The following is a 20292-nucleotide window of genomic DNA, read 5'->3' as shown; positions in this document are numbered from 1 at the left end:
AAAAATACTTTCGAACCAAGGACATGTACTCAATTTATTGAGTGATTTAAAAAAAAAATGTTTATAATATTTTCTCCGAGACTTCAATATGTCAGCGCCCATATTTATAGCAGACGATTTACGTAACTTTCTTCAAGTTTTAAAACTGTGGTCACATAGGACAGACACATTGATAATACGACTGTAATTTATTTTCTACGACAGTTTAAAGGACATATTTAATTAATTTATAATTTGAATTTTGAGTTGTTATATGATAACATGGTCTTGGTCACGTACAAATTATAATATAAATCTGACCTGTGCAGTAGAATTAGTTTGTAACTACTAGTTTCAAAATATCACCAATACTGTTAGTTAGCATATCTTTGTGTCACGAGATTTAAAGTTTTAATGAAGGTCATATCATCCTTGATATGTTGATCTTGATTTCTGATGTAATGTTTTGATTTAATTTCAAACACTGCATGCATAAAAGACCACTTTCGAGTTCATCTGTCACTTGAAAAAAATCGTAAATTATACGCGCCTTTATGACAGACATCATTTACCAGATAGAGGGGGTCGCCTGTATCCTTGCACTATTTATGTTCATCAAGTGTCTTAGTGATCGTCATTGCATGTGCAGGATAAAATAGAGTTTAGAAATAACGGTTGTTCTGTAGGTACATGTACTTAATGACAATTTCCGAATGACAGCAATGCTGATTGTCAATTTTGAGAATTCAATTTGCCGAATAATTTGTACAATATAGAATTATATTTTCCCAACCGCTCGCTCTTTATTAGAATGGAAGTGACGACACCCCTATAAACGCACAAATGACGTTCACTAGAGTTTTTGACCGTAATGCATCGAACTCGAAAGTTGTCTTTTGGGTAGGGCCACAATTAAAAATATTCTGGTTTGCCCAAACCCTACCCAAAGGTTGAGACAGTGGGTAGGTAGGTAGGCATTTTCTTTTTTTTTTCAAAAAAAGAAATTGAAGTATCAGATGTTTAATAGTCTTCATGCCTATTTGATTAAAAAAAACTTCTTCAAATCAGCACAATAAAAGAATTTGAGAAGGCAGCTTTTTTCTGGGTAGGTAGCGTTTGGGCAATCAAACCTATTATTTATTATGCCCTGGGGGTTGGAAGGGTCCTAATCCCTGGCTTAAAAACATGAAATCCTGAGGTCCCGAATTTCATGTTATTTAAATCGCTAAATCCCAAAATTTGAAAAAAGAATTCCCTGATCCCAAAAGGATCAATCACGAAATCCTGAGCTTAAAAAATACTGGTCTCGAAAAAGGTCATCCCCCACCTCATAATTTTGTTGTCAGAACTGTTGGTGTCATTGTCCTAAAGTTGACGGAACAGACTTTAAATTAAATACTTTATTTGTTCTTATCTTTAATGGTACTGAACATGCATGAAATATTTGCCACTGGACATTAAATCAATTAAATTATCTTAGGTTTAATGTCTGTATGCACAATTTTACTCCCTACTTGAGGGTCCTAATAGTAATAGGGATACTTACATGACAAAAAACAGTAACTAATTTTGCCAAATTGTCATTTACTGAATTCACTAGTTATTTAACAACTTGGCAGGTTGTATAAAAATTGTGAATATGCCAGGAGTGAAATTCTCAGGTGACTGTGACCCTAAAAATAAGGTGAGTTGACTGGTATGGCTAACAGTAACATACAATGGCATTCTTACCCTTCTGCCTTGAAATCCTGTACCGGTATATATATGCTATGCTCATTAACTTCTTTTGTTTGGTAATTATATATATAACTGTAGTAAACAAAATTGAAAGACTTATCAGATGACCGAAACCAGACCAGAGGGACTTCTTGCATAGTCCCCATGAAGTGTGAAAATTTGATTCAACCTTCAATTACTAAACCACTATCATCTTTTTTATGCCCTCATCATAGGCAACAGGGTATCAAGTGTCCATCCATCTGCCCCTATTTTTATTTCCCCACTCTGACTTAAGTTTGTTTCATTTAAATTTTCTGAAACCCATAGACAATGCTAAGAATGAAAACTTGCAGACAGGTCTCCAATTAAGGCAGTGAGTCATTTACGGTTCAAGTGATATGCCAATCAGATCACCAAGGGGCCTTCAATAATGACCATACTGCATAGTTAGCTATAAATGGCCTGGAAATTACAAACGTATTACAATTTTATTTACAGTTTTATTTATGCACAAAATAATGAACACATTGATAAACGAAAAACAAATATGTTACACAGCAACCAGTGATATTGTTAGCCTGAAATTACCCCCAATACTTGGTTCTTGCCTTTACAGAAAATTCCCAATTACAAAATAAAATGGCTTAAAATTCCTCCCAATAAGTTGTACATTTTTCCCAAACAGTGATGGCGTCGGTTGTAATGATACGTAAATTTCATATTCATGTTATTATTTTAATATAATGAAAGCGTTTTTGAGATGAGGGATTCTGATTCGAATCATCACGGTGTTTGTAACAGTTACACACATGGTTTTCAATGTATTATATACCGTCATTGTATCCGTTTCTTTCCCCTCCCCCAAATGTTCCTTTCTGGTTAAATATGTCAAAATTTCCAAATTTCCTAAAAAAAAAACAATGCATTTTCCCTTCAAAAAAAGGGTAGTCTAAGAGGTAGTTTTGAAAAAAAGACAACAATATCACTGGCAACAAATGACAACCACATTTCACCAAATTACAGACACATACAGAATTGCCCTCAAGGGAGTTGAAACCCTTAATGTTTCTTTAAAATTTATAAATTTATAAATGGCCAATTTTAGTAAGCCAAGATTTGCTGTAAATCATGTCAGTACTGTTGATGTCATTCGGGACTGATAGTCCAATAGCAGAGGTATTAACTTATTGCTGTAAAAAAAAGAGAACAACAGTTTAACATTTTTGGAAAACATTTTTTTTTAAATTAATCAAATTTTCATATTGTAAATTTATTTTTCACAACTAATTTTGATATGAGGATATTTGATATGTTTTCAGCTCTTTGGTCAGGTTGTTGTTTCTTTGATACACTCCCCATTTATATTTCCATTCTCAATTTTAATTAGTATCAGTTTTGACATATATTCTAAAGAAATGATGAAGAACGTCTTCATTGAACGAAATCTTTATCTAAACTACATGTAGGAATACAATAACGTCGCTAAGTAGCGACGTCCAATATACAGTTACGTAATTACCACGGTAAATGACGTTCAGACGTTTACCAATTAAACGAAAATGTCTATAATAAAAGAATGTAAAACTATTTTACAACATCAGTTTTATCTTAATTCATGTCCCTTTATAACATTATTTATGCAAGTGGGGGTATCTGCGACCCATGGACAAATTTTTATTAAGTTTATGATTTACTTTTACCTTTTTATTTATTTAAAACAGATAATTTGTAAAATGGCTTCAAGTTCACTTGTACGAATACCATGTCGTTGTATGAGCAAGATGGCTAGACAGAAACGCAGTAGAGAACTTGTGGACAAAATAATCCGTGTGGATCATGCGGGAGAGCTTGGCGCTGATAGAATTTACCAAGGACAGCTGGCTATATTGGGGAATACTTCCGTAGGACCAGTAATAAAGGTAGTTATCAATTTGTCCAATACAGACTTTTGAGGGGTCATGGTGATCCTCCAACCCTTGTCTTTTTAGTGAAACCTAAAGGATTTCAAGCTCTTGATCCTATCTGCATTAACCTTAAATTTTTTGATAATATGAAGTGAAACTTTTCATGAAGTTTAGATAATCACATCAGAAATTTCCAATGATAAATGTGATTATAGCAATGAATATTAAACCGGACAAAGTTCAAAGTTAGGTTTTTGAACTTTGTATGTTCAAATGATTTAAACTCAAACATTACATTCTTTTGATTTTATTGATACATACATGTACCAAATACTTTTACAAATTTTTTTATACTTTGTCCTGATGAAGCCGATCTAATCGGCGAACATATCGACAATAAAAATGCAGTTTACTTTAAGTGTTGTTGTCAATGTAGCGGTATTTGTCTTTTTTATCTGACAACACTGCATACCATCTGGTATCCACTTATTGTCTTAAGGGAACTCTACAAGCACAAAACAGCCCGCAGCTCTTTATTTAAATTTTTGTATTGAAATATCAATGATGATGAATTGTGCGTATTTGTATTTTTATTCAAGGATTTGTATTCAAAATTTGAAATAGAATGTTTTTTGCATCACTTGTTTGATTGGTCAACTTAATTAAAATCATTGTCTTTTTATAGAAATTCCATGCAAGCAAATATAAATACAACACATCATTCCAGAATTTAATTTTTTTTTTTAGAAAAACTTGTAAAATTTACAAAGATGCAATCCTCAATATAGAGAATACATCATGATTTTTTTCATGTTGCAAAAAATCATTTTGTTATGTAACCTTACAAAAAAATGTCACAATCTGATGGACTAGAGGTTTAAGTTACTGTATAAATGTGTGCAATGGCATTTATTTTGCCAATTTCAAAACTGTAAAACTATCAGAAATTTTTAGGTCAGTTCTAAGTCAAACTGCAACATGACAGAGCTTCAAATTTAAGCTCTAAATTTCTGTACACTTCTTCTGCTTCTGCGTCTGGCGTACTAAATTATAATCCTGGTACCTTTGATAACTATTAATGCACATCCACTGCACATATCTCAGTCTGTCAGAAAAAACTGTTAAACAAGGCAAAACTCACATAAAGAAAATTTTGTATTTAATTAAGAAAACTAATCAGATTTACATGGTCTTCTTTCAAGGTTTCAAGCGAAAATCAATGCCTTCTTCTATTTATCAGACTCCATTTTGTCTTAATAAACAGATTCATCACAGCCATTCATTAATATTGTGGCATTGCATTGAATTGTTATAAAAGCATAAAACCTAAAGCTTTAGGTGTAGAAATTGGATATTAGTAGGCACACACAAAATTAATACCATGTATTATTGCGTTGATAATATAATATATACATGTACATATTAACACAAATGAAACAAGGAAATGATTTCAATTTACCCCATTTGTTTAGATAACGATTCAAATATAACTGAAAGATCATTAATTTATTGTGGAGTGTCCATACAGTTTCATACTATATTGTCATTTTTGTGATTTATGATATAAATGTGTTGCTGATGGAGATAAAGTCTTTACAACATAATAAAATAAATATAGCTCACTGTGTTTACAAAATTAAGATAAAACATAGCTCACTGTTAATAGTTCTTTATAAAATGATAAGATAAAACATAGCTCACTGTTTATAGTTCCTTACAAAATGATAAGATAAAACGTAGCTCATTGTTAATAGTTCTTTACAAAATGATAAGATAAAACATAGCTCACTGTTAATAGTTCTTTACAATACAAAATGACAAGATAAAACATAGCTCACTGTTAATAGTTCTTTACAAAATGATAAGATAAGACATAGCTCACTGTTAATAGTTCTTTACAAAATGATAAGATAAGACATAGCTCACTGTTAATAGTTCTTTACAAAATGATAAGATAAAACATAGCTCACTGTTAATAGTTCTTTACAAAATGATAAGGTAAGACATAGCTCACTGTTAATAGTTCTTTACAAAATGATAAGATAAAACATAGCTCACTGTTAATAGTTCTTTACAATACAAAATGACAAGATAAAACATAGCTCACTGTTAATAGTTCTTTATAAAATGATAAGATAAAACATAGCTCACTGTTAATAGTTCTTTACAAAATAATAAGATAAAACATAGCTCACTGTTTATAGTTCCTTACACAATGATAAGATAAGACATAGCTCACTGTTAATAGTTCTTTACAAAATGATAAGATAGAACATAGCTCACTTTTAATAGTTCCTTACAAAATGATAAGATAAAACATAGCTCACTGTAAATAGTTCCTTACAAAATGATAAGATAAATCATAGCTCACTGTTGATAGTTCCTTACAAAATGATAAGATAAAACATAGCTCACTGTGAATAGTTCCTTAGAAAAAAAACTGAGACTTAAAAAATTTGAGATGTTTGCATTTTGTAAATTTGTCTGACACCTATATAAGATTTTTTTTAAACCAAATGGCCAAGTGAGCTTTTCTCATTACTTGTTGTCCATCTATGTTAACTATTACAAAAATCTTCTCCTCTGAAACTACTGGACCAAATTTAACCAGACTTGGTCACAATAATCAATGGGATATCTAGTTTAAAATTGTGTTCAATGACCCAGTCAACCAACAAAGATGGCCACCATGGCTAAAAATAAAACATTGGGGTAAAATGTAGATTTTGGCTTATAACTCTTAAACCAAAGAATTTAAAGCAAATCTGACACAAGTAAAATTGTTTTTCAGGTCAACATCTATCTGCCCTGAACATGCTGAAATTTTCAGACAAATTAGACAACCCGTTGTTGGGTTGCTGCCCCTGAATTGGTAATTTCAAGAAAATTTTACAGTTTTTGGTTATTATCTTGAATATTATTATAGATTGAGATAAACTGTTAACAGCAATAAGTCAAACATGATTGAAATGTTCAATTGACCTCGTGAATTTCGTTATTTCAACATCATTAACAGAATAATAAAAATGAGTCATTGGCTGTTCATAATTGTGCTAAGATTTATCTTTCCTAAAACTTTATTAACTCCCCTTAAAAAATCAACCTCCCTATATTTTGTGTATTTGGGTGTTATTTCATAATGGAACAATTGACCATGATAGTGACTTAAGGAATAACAGGACTGTAGTTGAAGAGTTGCCACCGTCAAATCAAAATTGATGGTGGCAACTCTTCAACTACAGTACTGTTATTCTGATTCTAATGCATTTCAAAATGAAATAATTTGATAAAACTTGGAAAAATGTCTAAATTTGACAAATAAAAAAAAATCCGCAAAACTTCATGAATGATTTTGGCGCAAAGACGTCATGGGTAAACGTGACGTCATACAAATGAAAACTTACAAACTGGAGGTTATTACGTTACCTGTACGCTTCAAATTTGGATAAAATAACATTAAAGCGGCAAATTTGAGGTATGTGTTGTTTTGTTTTCGATTATATACATGTAGTAGTAATCGAACATTTATTGATTCAATTATTTCAAAATGGTTGTCCCTCCTTAGTTACGCCAGGTCAACTGTGGATTTGACGGCAACTTTTAGCCAATGAAAAAAATTGTTACATACAAATTGCATTAGAATTTTCAATTGACTAATTGAGTTACTTCCCTTGTCTGCATGTCTTATTAAATTTAAACAGTCAGAGGTGATACTTATCTGATAAAATCATTACGCTATCATATTAATGAAGAACTATACAATTATCTATAGGTTCTACCTATTTCTATTATAGTATACATAGAAGTTCTGGTTTACATTGATTTGAATTGAGTAAGAGTTGTTTCCTTTTAAAATCAATATTAAATCAATTCAATTCGACTTGTTATAATTTTCTTACATACCTCTGAATTTGCTATAAGGACATCCTGAAAAAGGCCTGACTAGGCCAAATTTTACAGAAAACATCTGTTTGTAGATCATTGGAAAAGAAAGATGAAGTTTCATTACATATTGTCTGAAACCATTAAAGTAAAGGATTCCACAACCAACATTTTTGATTACTTTATCTTTCACTGTCAACAGTTGAATTTCAAGTGGAGAAAAATTCATTCATACTAATTTCAGTGGTAGAATCTATACTGCATGCTGATCTATAATCAGATAAAGCTTTTTCAATGGTATGTTTAAATACATTGTAAATGTTCCTGCATTAGATATTATGTCTTGTCAAAGAGGAAAATAATATCCGCTCAATCTGAAAGGTTAGATCAGTATTGTTTTCTTTGATATTAAAACATCATGTTATGTTTTAGAGATGCTGTAATTGCAAATGTGTCATTTTATCTAAAATATGAGATAATTTGTGATTATTGCAAGAATACAGTAAGGCGTACTGCGTCACAGCTTGTCAGAAAGTGCTTAATAAATTTCTACAAGGAACGAGGCTCATGTCAAATATTTGCGTGACATCGCTTTATAAGTATCAGAATAAATGCATGTGCCATATTTTTCTTCTAAAATATTATTATTTTAAATATGATATTTAATGAGTATTGATGTGTTTGCTCAAAATATGGAGTGGGTTTTAAAGTGATCACATGATAAATGCAAATCTACATCAAGTGCTAATTGATATATGTTACTAGGAATAATAATCATGCAATATTGACAGTGCATATACATGTACTTGGACATTATACCATTGTTATTTACAGTTATCATGGATATAATGAGGTTTATAACTTATTGATTGATTATTGTTTAATTATTGTCCAGTAGGTTGTAAGTTGATCTTAGAAGTAGGGATCTTTGAGCTTCATAAAAATGATAGTCCTTGGACATTCTCAGCAGATTCAGTTTTACCTGACAGAAAATTCCATGTATTATTATTGGTTCTGAAATGATAGGGAGTGTCTGTCCTCAGTTACAATCTTTGTAATGGGCTATGGGAGAGAGGTAGCAGAAAAAGTTATTTATGTTTGAAAGACCAAAAAAAATTACCTTGGCAATGTTATGGCATTCTTTTTTTTCTTTTTTTTTTACTGAGAAAAAGCCAATCCAAAAGAGGTGACCTTTAATTACTCATATCTATATCAATTTAACTCTTGTTTTCATTAGTAATCATACTACATCTACTTTTAAGCTTTTAGAATTGATAATCTAAAAAGTTCTTGTTCAGAATGTACATGAAATATTTGCCACTGGAAGTTCAGCAATCAATAATCAGTTTGTTAAAATTTAAATAAGCGAAGATAAATTTATTTTGTGTAACACCAAAAACTCATCAGTCTTTGTAATTGTTTAGATTAATTTTTCTCAAGAATGTGATCCAATTTAATTAGTGATTAACTTTTATCAAAATGACCTTAGGTATGAGTTGATAATAAAGTTATAATAAAATGATTAAAATATGAAGATCAAATCCATTTTCATCAATATATACTTCATTAGCGACGACATCAAAAGATCGATGCAGGATAAAAAAACTTAAATAAAATAGTTTGGGGTGGGGGGGGAAGGGGGGGGGTCAACATTGCTGCAAGTTTTGTTAATCTAAAATCAATTTTACATATATAATTTTTTCCCAAATTAAGTTAAGGTGGGGGTCAGTGAAAAAACTATGTGAATTAAGTTTTTTATCCTTCATTGAACTTTTGATGTCGTCCCTTACAATGTCAACAAACATCATTTACTATACATAATTGGTACATAATTGGGAGGAGTGCTCCTGGGGTTCTGCTATCCCACTTTAATTTAGATCTTCAAAATGTATCTTTTCTTATATTGCAAAGGTAATAAAGTAACCTTTTTGAATACTATATTGGTTGGGTTTTCATGTGTTGTGTTGGAAAAATGGAATATTTGAGGCTAAGATTCTTTATGTAACGTGTAATAGATATACTTTAATTTTCATTTAACATATAAATTACTTTATTTTTGAACTTATAAAGAAAGTTTTCTGATTCTTGTTTATTCGACTTTGTTAAATACATGCAATCATTGTACATTTGTGAATAAATATAGTTTCATTTGATTTATTGTCTGTTGTTTAGTCATAATCTTATATCAGGTATCCCAATGGTCGAATAGGGGCGAAGTACTGGCCACTACACGTCCTGGAGCTGTCGTCACCGACCCCCCCCTCTCGTAACAAATGTTTCTAAAGGTGAAACTTTCAGCTGCGAAAAAATGATAGAGCTTGTCATATACATGTACAAAAAATTGATTTATTGACAAATTTATTGAACTTATCATATATTTCTGATAGATCTCTCCATCTATTCACATATTTTCTAGCTGGAAAATGTAACCTATTCCAGTGATTTCTCCATCTTTTCACTACCTATTCCAGTGGCACATCCTATCACCTTGTATCTTTTTTTGTAAGAATATTGATTTTTATATTATAGGAAATGTGGGAAGATGAAAAGATCCATTTAGAAACGTTCAACAAACTGATTGTTCAACACAGAGCTAGACCTACTGTACTGTTACCTCTCTGGAATATAGCTGGATTTGCTTTAGGTAAGAGCTAGACCTACTGTACTGTTACCACTCTGATATATAGCTGGATTTGCTTTAGGTAAGAGCTAGACCTACTGTACTGTTACCACTCTGGAATATAGCTGGATTTGCTTTAGGTAAGAGCTAGACCTACTGTACTGTTACCACTCTGGAATATAGCTGGATTTGCTTTAGGTAAGAGCTAGACCTACTGTACTGTTACCACTCTGGAATATAGCTGGATTTGCTTTAGGTAAGAGCTAACCCTACTGTACTGTTACCACTCTGGAATATAGCTGGATTTGCTTTAGGTAAGAGCTAGACCTACTGTACTGTTACCACTCTGGAATATAGCTGGATTTGCTTTAGGTATCATGCATTTAGAGTTGTAGTTACTAAGGGTTTTTTATTTAGTACCCACTTCTTATGAAACATTCTAGTAGGAGATATCAATTTAGTTTAAACATATTTGTTTATAGTGGATTGGGAAACAAGTTTTGCAACTTATATTAATCCCTTTCCACTTTGCGGGTGCGAGTGCTGCCTTGTAGCGGCATTAGCCTACTCTTTTTCGAAATCTACAAGGGTGTCTTTAACGTGCAAGAGATATGGCTCTCTCTTAACACGGGTCAGCCATTTATCGTCCCCTTCCGACAGACTATCATCGTTTCCTCAAGACCATACTCGCAAATGGTGTCAAGGGAGAGCCGAAAATTGAGTTCCTGAAATTTTCATCCCGAACGGGAATCGAACCAGGAACCTTTGTGATAGTAGTCCGATGCACTAACCACTACACCACGGCTCTCTTTGTTTATGTACTGTAAATTCAGACATAATGTGTGCATTTATTATTGCAATTTTGTCATTTTAGACCAAAATGCAATTATTATTTTTTTGCGATCTCATTTTTTTGCGATTTTCAGATAAATCCTGTTTGGGTTATATAAAAAATTTCAAAATGCTAGTTTTATTGTTGCGATTATATTCCTGTCGCATTATTTGCAATAATAAAAATGTCGAAATAATTTCTGAATCTACAGTATAAAAACTGTATTGTCCATGGTCAATGATGGTTTATATATAACTGTCAGAAGGACTAAATATTGAATACCATAAAAACTAATCAGTTAATCAGACTTTCTCAAACTGTAAAACAACCAATTTTTCGCGAGGATTTATTTTTGCGACTTTTTCAAGTAGAAAAAAATCGTGAATATGTAAAACTTAGATTTTTCCTTACTTAACAACATCAAGTTAATTTGAGAAACACGAAAGAAAGTCCCCGTCAAATGGGAAAGAAAGGGCTAAACACATAATGAAGTATCTGCCAAAATAAGTTGGTTTACAGTAAATGCTTATTGCAGTCAATAATAAATTTTATTGATTTGTGAAATGGTTGTTGGTCTACTTTTTATGACAGATGAATTACTCAGTTTATTGATTACTATCTAAAAAACCTTGAACACATTACAATTTTACAAAATTAATTAGCACAAAGACACTTTGTCTATCAGCTGTGGGCAAAAGTAAATATTATTAGCATACATGTATTTTGAATAGTCGTAAGCTGATTATATTTTACGATTTACTTCATTATTTTACAAGGCTTTGTCATACTTTCAACAAAATACTGACTCAAATATGGTGAAATGCAAATCAGGTGAATGGAATTAACATTTACTGGGTGATAAAAGTAACACCCTTATTCATCTCAAATTGAAACACTGTCCCTACACAATTTTCATGCTTTGTCAATTTGCAAAGATGTCTAGCTTTATTTGAAACACAAAAGCACTATAGATATACAAAATGGTTGACCTTGGCATAATCGCTGTCAAATTTAAGACTTTTTCTACATTTATTAAATGGTTACTAATTTGACTTTACAGGCGCAGGAACTGCATTGTTAGGTAAAGAAGGAGCCATGGCATGTACTGTAGCAGTAGAAGCTGTGATAGGGGATCATTATAATAGGTTAGTTTTATAATTCTCAGGTGATTGCAGAATTAATAGCTGTTTATTTTGCCCTGTGCATTATGTGGTATGGTCTGTCCAACTATTCCACATCAGGTTAGTTTAGGGTAGTTCATGATCACATCAACTTGACACTGTGAACTTTGAAGTGAAATGTTTGATATATATATATATATATATATATGTCTCCTCTGGGTTGTTGTTTCTTTGACTTATTCAACATTTCCATTCTCAATACGATTTATTCTAGCAAGATTTTACCACATGAACATACAAATTTGATAGGTTATGGTTTTAGTTATACCCCCGCTTTAAAAAAGGGGGGTAAACTGTTTTACCTCTGTCTGTCAGTCCGTCCGTCTGTCCGTCCGTCAGTCCGTCCCATGAAACTTTCGCCACATTTTTCTCAGGAACTACACATCCACCCTTTCTGTAATTTGGTATCAACATTTATGTATGTCAGCCATACTGTGTGGTGCGTTTTCAGATTCATCACTTGACAACTTCCTGTTTACCGAACACTTGTATGATTTTACACATGATAGCCAAGTTGAAAATTTTCGTCACATTTTTCTCAGGAACTACAATACAAGGATTTCTAAAATTTGGTTTCAGGATTTATATAAGTCAGCTATACCGTGTGATGTGTTTTCAGATTCATCACTCGACAACTTCCTGTTTACCGAACACTTGCATATTTTTACACTATTAATATTATCCACTTGCGGCGGGGGTATCATCAGTGAGCAGTAGCTCGCAGTTTCACTTGTTTAACATAAAAATAAAGAAGGTGTGGAATGATTGTCAATGCAACAACTATCCACCAGAAATCAAATGTCATAGATGAAAGCAATTATAGGTCACCAAACTGATTTCAATAAAAAAGCTTAGGTAGTTTGTGATGATGTTTAAGAAGACAGCAGGACCAGAAACATCTCAAAGTACCATTGTTTCCAAGGACGACGTCACATCAGGAATGTCACCATATCTTTAGTTGGTAACAAGTAAACGTCAAACTGTAATTTGTTTTATAAGCTTTGTATACCTAGAAATCATCCACACATTTATGGTGCCGTGACCAGGATAACTTTGTGTAATATTTGTGGTCTCGATACTCAATTGAAGATTCTTGGTATTTTCGTATATACTCATACTTGAAACTTAGAACATGTTCCTTAATATGTAAACAATTTGATATAATTATATGTCATAAAACGGTTTTGAGCATGGTTCACTGAACATGGAAATGTGATAGTGTAAATGGGACTTGGTGTGGCATATGAACACAAATATTCTTGTTTATTATTTATTTCTTTGATGTACTATTGTGTACAGAATTAATAATTTTGCATAAATAGACATTTGTTTAACCAGCTTTAAAGCAGACTTTCTTTCATGAATTGCAAGCCGCTCAAATTAATCCATTGTATTTAGTACATCCCGTATATACTATCATCATTGTTGTTTCTGAGCAATAGAGGAAACCCATTAATGTGTCTCTAACTCTACTCAAGTTATGAATAATTAAATATAAAAGATATGAGTGCCAATGAGACAACTCTCTGTCCAAGTCACAATTTATAAAAATAAACCATTATAGGTCAAGGTACGATCTTCAACAAGGAGGCTACGCTTAACCAAACATGTATATGATGGATATTTTCCTTACATTTATTTCAAAAATTCTGAACAAAATGACTTCATATTTAATCAGCAGGTTGACAGAACTGAGTTGTAACTTGTGAGCACTTTCCGAAACCTACTTCCTGTCTGTAGATACTTTGATTTGTTCATTATATATTTTAGGAGGAAATAAGGATGAAAACTGAATGACAGTATTAAAATCAAACGACAATTCAATAAAGCTCAATTGTATACCCAGTATATATTTTAAATATAGAAATTTTGTATTCATATTTTTTGTTTATTTTTATTCATCTATTTACAGTCAGATCAGGGACTTGATGGAAGATGACCCTGAAAAACATGAAGAATTATTAAAGGTAGACTTTTCCACCTTCATTTTCAGAGATAGAGACATTGATATAGTTTATTTGAATACAGAAAGACCACTGTCCTTCTGTCTTTCTGTCTTTCCATCTGGACTTCGGTCCCATTTTAAAGCTTGATTTTGAGCATTAGTGTTGTCAGACAGATTCTTCTTTTATATTAATAAAATAGTTCATTTTGATGCAGATTCCTTCAATGTTAATCATGCATTTAATTTAAAGTTAATTTCAACAGGAAGTATACGTTATTGTTGGTTTCAGATTATAAAGAAGTTCCGTGATGATGAACTCCATCACCATGATACAGGTCTAGAACATGATGCTGAAAAGGTACATTGTTTTAAAACTTAAGTGGATAGTTGTCTCCCTTTGCAATCTGACCACATCTCCATATTTTACGTTGCCATTTGAGTTAAATTCAAGTAAACTCTAGCACATGATGCTGGAAAAGTACATTGTTTTAAAACTTAAGTGGATAGTTGTCTCCCTTTGTAATCTGACCACATCTCCATATTTTACGTTGCCATTTGAGTTAAATTCAAGTAAACTCTAGCACATGATACTGGAAAGGTACATTGTTTTAAAACTTAAGTGGATAGTTGTCTCCCCTTGCAATCTGACCACATCTCCATATTTTACGTTGTCATTTGAGTTAAATTCAAATAAACTCTAGCACATAATTCTGAAAAGGTACATTGTTTTAAAACTTAAGTGGATAGTTGTCTCCCTTTGTAATCTGACCACATCTCCATATTTTACGTTGTCATTTGAGTTAAATTCAAGTAAACTCTAGCACATGATGCTCGAAAGGTACATTGTTTTAAAACTTAAGTGGATAGTTGTCTCCCTTTGTAATCTGACCACATCTCCATATTTTACGTTGTCATTTGAGTTAAATTCAAGTAAACTCTAGCACATGATGCTGGAAAGGTTCATTGTCATATGGGAAGTTACATTGTCATTTGAGAAGTTACATTGTCATTTGAGAAGTAACATTGTCATATGAGATAGATTTAAGTCAAGACTTTTAATCCTAGCTAGTGTTTTCACAATAACATTACAAAGTGTATAGAATTACTGCAATCAATTCCAAGTGATTTCTTTCTTCTTATTTAAATCAATTTAAATCAATTGCAATTCTCTTGTTTTCAACTAATTCTGCTTTGTTTAAAAGCTACTACTTTAAATTTGTTATATTTTAGATTTATTGCAATCAATTCTATTGTTCACAGAACAGAATTAATTGTTATTGATTGATTGATTGTGGTTTGATTCACGCCGTATGAGTGCAAAAAGGCTAAATTGCGGCGATAGCTTATTCAAATATATTTACAATATAACATAACTTTTTAAAATCAGACAAAGGTCCTTCAATAAACTTCAATTCATGTCTTAATCAAATTGTTTATATAAAATTCAACAATTATTAGTTGTTATAATTAACATCGATCTCTTAATTTTAATGTCTCTGATTAAAAAATATGTATGCTGCACAAAATGAACTAAAAAACTTTTTCAAATTAATAGCTTGAATTGATTGAATATGGATACTTAAAATCATATTGCAGACATTCTTTAAAATGGTCACATATAATGAGTAGTGATCTTTATTTAATTTGAGGTCATTTTGTCAAAGGTCAAGGGCATATGTACTAAAGATATATATGCCAATTGATCAGTTCTTGCTTATATAGATATGGCAATACGTAATGAGTTTGATTTTTAGGTCACTCAATACAAGGTCATAGTTACTAAAAATAGACTGAAATTGTGTAATAAAGAAACTAAATCAAATACTACATATGAGATTGAGGTGATAACTGTATTGTATTTGAAGCTCCCATGGCATCAATTGGTGATATGATGGTCGCAATTTAAGTTTACTGGCGACATGTAAGTGGAGCCAGTTAATGGCTATTTGAGACGATCAAATCATCAATTGATGCTGTTGGAGCTTCAAATACAATACAGTTATCTCCATTCAAATGAAACTGACAGAAGACAACGTAAAATCACACATTTAAAATCTGTCATACGTTGTCTGTGCTTGCCCATATGTTGTCATAGCATCATTTGTGAATTGATTCCATGAAAATTGTTGACGTTATCCAAACAAAATGATCATTACAAACGATGTTGCATTAGAATGTAACACTTAGAGAAAGAAGCATTTTGATTTTTAAAACACTATGTCCAAGGTCAGGGTCATTGGAACTAAAACAAGATTTGTTACTGTCAGAACACATTACTGAAAACCAGCATAAAATTGAGAATGGAAATGGGGGAATATGTCAAAGAAACAATAACCTGACCTAAGAGCAGATAACAGCTGATGGCCACCAATGGGTCTTCAACACAGCTAGAAAAAAAAAGCATCTGGAGGATGGCCTCAGCTGGCCCCTACATAAAGATGTGTACTAGTTCAGTGAAAATGGAAGTCATACTAAACACCAAAACATATGAATAAACCTAAATAAAAAAACATACAAGACTAACATTGGCCAGAGGCTCCTGACCTAGGACACATAACATGTTGCTGGGTTAAACATTTTTTTTGAGATCTTTCCTTCAAGTAAAAAAACCTACTATGCCATCAGGTTATTATAAACTTTTCCATATCATTTATTTTTATTGAGTAAGATATATGTTTTTCTGTGTGTAACCACGTTTAATGCACTATATTGCAAAATTTTGCATTAAGACAGGGATAACTGTTGTGTATTTTTATGCAGACCAATGTGATTTAGATTTTAAACTTGTTATTTGCAAATATCTTGTTTTCAACTCTTCTGATGTCTTTTGCAGAAAGATTAATTTTTTGACAGTTTTAGTTGGTCCTTAATTGTTTGTCCTTTCTATCTTTCATTGTGTATAGCCAGGATTTTTTTTTTGATTTTTTTTAAATTAATATTGATCTATTTTCTAATTGACAGGCACCATTTTATAAAGCACTAACACAAGTTATAAAAGTTGGATGTAAAGGAGCTGTATGGATCTCAGAGAAGATATGATCATGTGACTTTAGAGAACGTATAAACTTGGACTTTAGAGAATTTTTGATCATGTGACTTTAGACAATATGTACGACCATTTGTCTTCAGTGAAGTCTAAAAGAACATACTTTTTTGTATTTGTTGAGCTTTTTTATATATAAAAGATCCTGAATTATTGAGCAACTGAATTGATGTTAAATTTGTGAATGAAAAAGTGAAATATTTACATGTATGTATGTATGATGTATGCTCATAAATAATTTATTGGTTTTTACTTTTGTTTTTCAACTTTGAAAGAATCCAATACTGAAATGGTATCTTGTTAATCTCCTCTTTATAAAAGAAAACTGATTTAACCTTGTCACATGGCAATGTACTTTTATCAAGTCTGAAAAATCATCAGTGGCATCCTCTACTTTACGTTTGTTCTTCATAGTTTTAATAAACAAAATTTGAAGCCTCTGATGAATTAATTTACTATTCTCTAGTTTAGGGTAATTGAGCGCTTAACATATGGTTGAGGCCTTGTCTATTATTGTGATGTTAACCTATAGATGTCTTATGTAGTTTTTTGCAGGTATTGAGGTTGCTGTCTCATAGATGTATATCCCAATCTGCTCTTATTAGTCTTCTACCAACGGAGTCGAAGGGGACTTTTAAGGTTTCAGTCTGTCCAAAAGTACGGCAAAGTTTTCTACAATTCTTTTCTATGTGCTTGAAGATATTGCTTTGATATTTGGTTTATTGTTATATCATGACAAGTTACAGATCTAGTTTGAATTTTGTTTTGGTTTGATAATTTGTGCAGATTTATGGACCTTTGAATTTACTCAAATGTTCAGTTTTCTTCGTGCTTTAAGATATTGATTTAATAATTGATACATTCTTTAACATGACAAATTAAAAATAAAGTTTTAAATTTGTTCTGGTCGGATGACTTTGTGTCGAGTTTTAGTTTTATAGCGAACCCAATTGAACCTTTCTATAGATTCACCTGCAAGTTACCTGTCCATTTAAACTTTTGGCAGTTCTATTGTCCCATTGAACAAATACAACAGGTATTGTGCTCTGTATAGTTTATTCACCAGGACCTTTAAATTTCTTCTAAGAGAAATCTATCACTCATTGATTAATCTACCAGAGTAAAAAGTTTATCTGCTAAATTGATAGAAATTACATGTTTCACATAAAAAAAAAATGTCTGTGATTTCGTGTTTATTAAACATTTATAATACTTTTTTCAATCTGTTCAAAATACTTAATAATTTAATCATAAAAAGTTTGTTTTTAAAAAAAAAAGTATTGTTCTTATGAAAATTTGCATCTTTCAGTTTTTGTTAAGTTATAGAATACTTTTAAGAAGGCCTTAATATATAAACATCAACATTTTTAGGGGTTTTATATCAATTTTTTTTTTAGAAATAGGAATAATGTTGATTTTTTTTCAGAAATCAACTTTTATTAATGTTTGAATTAGTGTTTACATTCAACAGATTGTTAATATAATACATTCAAACTCATATACAGTTTTTTATGCATAGTAAAAGTGTTATTTCTATCAATTTAGCAGATACATTTTTTACTCATGTAGATTAATCAATGAGTGATAGATTTCTCTTAGAAGAAATTTAAAGGTCTGAGTGAATAAACTAAACAGAGAACAATACCTGTTGTATTTGTTAGATGGGACAATAGAACTTACAAACGTTTAAATGGACAGGTAACTTGCAGGTGAATCTATAGAAAGGTTCAATTGGGTTCGCAATAAAACATTATTTTTCTTGACAACTGTCACGTTCTGTTGTTCAGTGTTAGATGTAGAAAAAGAGGACAATAAAATTGAGAATGGTAATGAGGAGATGTGTCGGACAACATCCCGACCAAAGAGCAGAAACAAAGAACAAACCTATCATGCTACAGAGGCACATACCTTATGCTGGAAACTAAACCTGAAGGTTGCTAAAGATTTACTAAAGGGTCATAAAATAGGGGTTTTCATAGTGATCCTGTGTTATGTCTGAGAACAGTAGTAATGGGTCAACACTTTAAACACTTGATGGAATAGACCCCCATTTTTACACCCCACTCCAATGTATACTGTGCTACTGTCAGTCCATTGCATTGCATTTTGACTGATGATGGTGTCAAAGACATAACTTTATATGGAGGTCTATATGGAAGAAATGAATTGTGAATTCTGGTTAAGTTGTGTACAGCCACCTAAATTAAAGACAAAATTGGAAACCATTCAAATTTTTGATAATTCATCTTTCATCTTGCATTAAATTGATACTTTTTTCAATGGTATCAGTAAATCGTTGATTTTCCATTCGAAATTTCCCAAAACATAATTATTTGAATCTAATTTTTAAATCGCGAGAAACATTGTCCTATAAAATAAATTTCATTAATATCTGGCAAGAACTGAGGGGGGATAGGACCTTTATCGGTACTATGGGATCAAGTGTTTTTAAGCTCGGGATTTCGGGATTGACCCTTTCAGGATCCTGGAATTAATTTTTTAATTTTAATTTTACAAACATAATTCTCCAAGGAATCTATATATTAAATATCATTGATTATAGTATAGTAAGACCACCGTTTTTTTATTTGTTGGTTTAAGGATCCGCCGACCCGATTCTGCCAATTTTCAGAATAAAAATAAAATTGACTTTTCATGCTTTTTTATTCCCGACCCTTATCAATCCCTGAAAAATCATTAAAATTTTCTTTTTTTATAAAATGAAATGCATTAATCATTAACAAAGTTGATAACACTTTCTGTTGTGAAAAACAAAACTTCCAATTTACGTTTCTAAAAATAGACAAATCAATTATAACTGACCTTGAAATGTCTTTTGTGCAAATAATTTTGTGGAATGAAACCTGTGTTGAAAACCTATTACAAAATAAGTTCGTTTCCCTTCTTTGTAATCAGTCCGTAAAATGATCTCAGAGAAATAGACTTGTCCAAATGTTGACAGGTTGAATACATTAATTAAAGTACTGAATATTAACAAATCATTTGAAATTTTCATAAATATCAATCATTGGGATAAAAACCGGATTGCATGACAACTGATTTACCCGATTGTCGTTTTTCCAGTGGACGAGTCTATTATGTTTGTCGACACGTGTGTTGAAACTTATTTTTGTACGACGTTTTTACATTTTTTTTCTTTGTCAGTTTTTGTGATTGAAGATCATTA

General features: G+C 31.5%; 1 protein-coding gene across 3 annotated transcripts; it reads left to right on the top strand.

Moving 5' to 3' along the window:
• Nucleotides 1-75: 75 nt before the first annotated feature.
• Nucleotides 76-17357, top strand: LOC134724762 (5-demethoxyubiquinone hydroxylase, mitochondrial-like). Of its 3 annotated transcripts, none has more exons than XM_063587988.1 (7): nucleotides 76-183; nucleotides 3420-3617; nucleotides 10014-10128; nucleotides 11997-12081; nucleotides 14030-14084; nucleotides 14352-14420; nucleotides 17024-17357. In XM_063587988.1, exons 2-7 carry the CDS (start codon nucleotides 3432-3434, stop codon nucleotides 17099-17101), a joined length of 588 nt encoding a protein of 195 aa, XP_063444058.1. In that variant the 5' UTR covers nucleotides 76-183; nucleotides 3420-3431; the 3' UTR covers nucleotides 17102-17357. The 3 variants fall into 3 exon arrangements, with proteins under 3 accessions (XP_063444058.1, XP_063444060.1, XP_063444059.1); XM_063587990.1 differs by having other exon boundaries at nucleotides 104-122; XM_063587989.1 differs by having other exon boundaries at nucleotides 171-352.
• Nucleotides 17358-20292: the final 2935 nt, after the last annotated feature.

Source organism: Mytilus trossulus, chromosome 7 (genome assembly GCF_036588685.1).
Source record: "Mytilus trossulus isolate FHL-02 chromosome 7, PNRI_Mtr1.1.1.hap1, whole genome shotgun sequence".
In the NCBI taxonomy this organism is placed as follows: domain Eukaryota; kingdom Metazoa; phylum Mollusca; class Bivalvia; order Mytilida; family Mytilidae; genus Mytilus; species Mytilus trossulus.
Note: the sequence above shows the minus strand (reverse complement) of the source record. Positions and strands in the feature narration are given on the sequence as shown.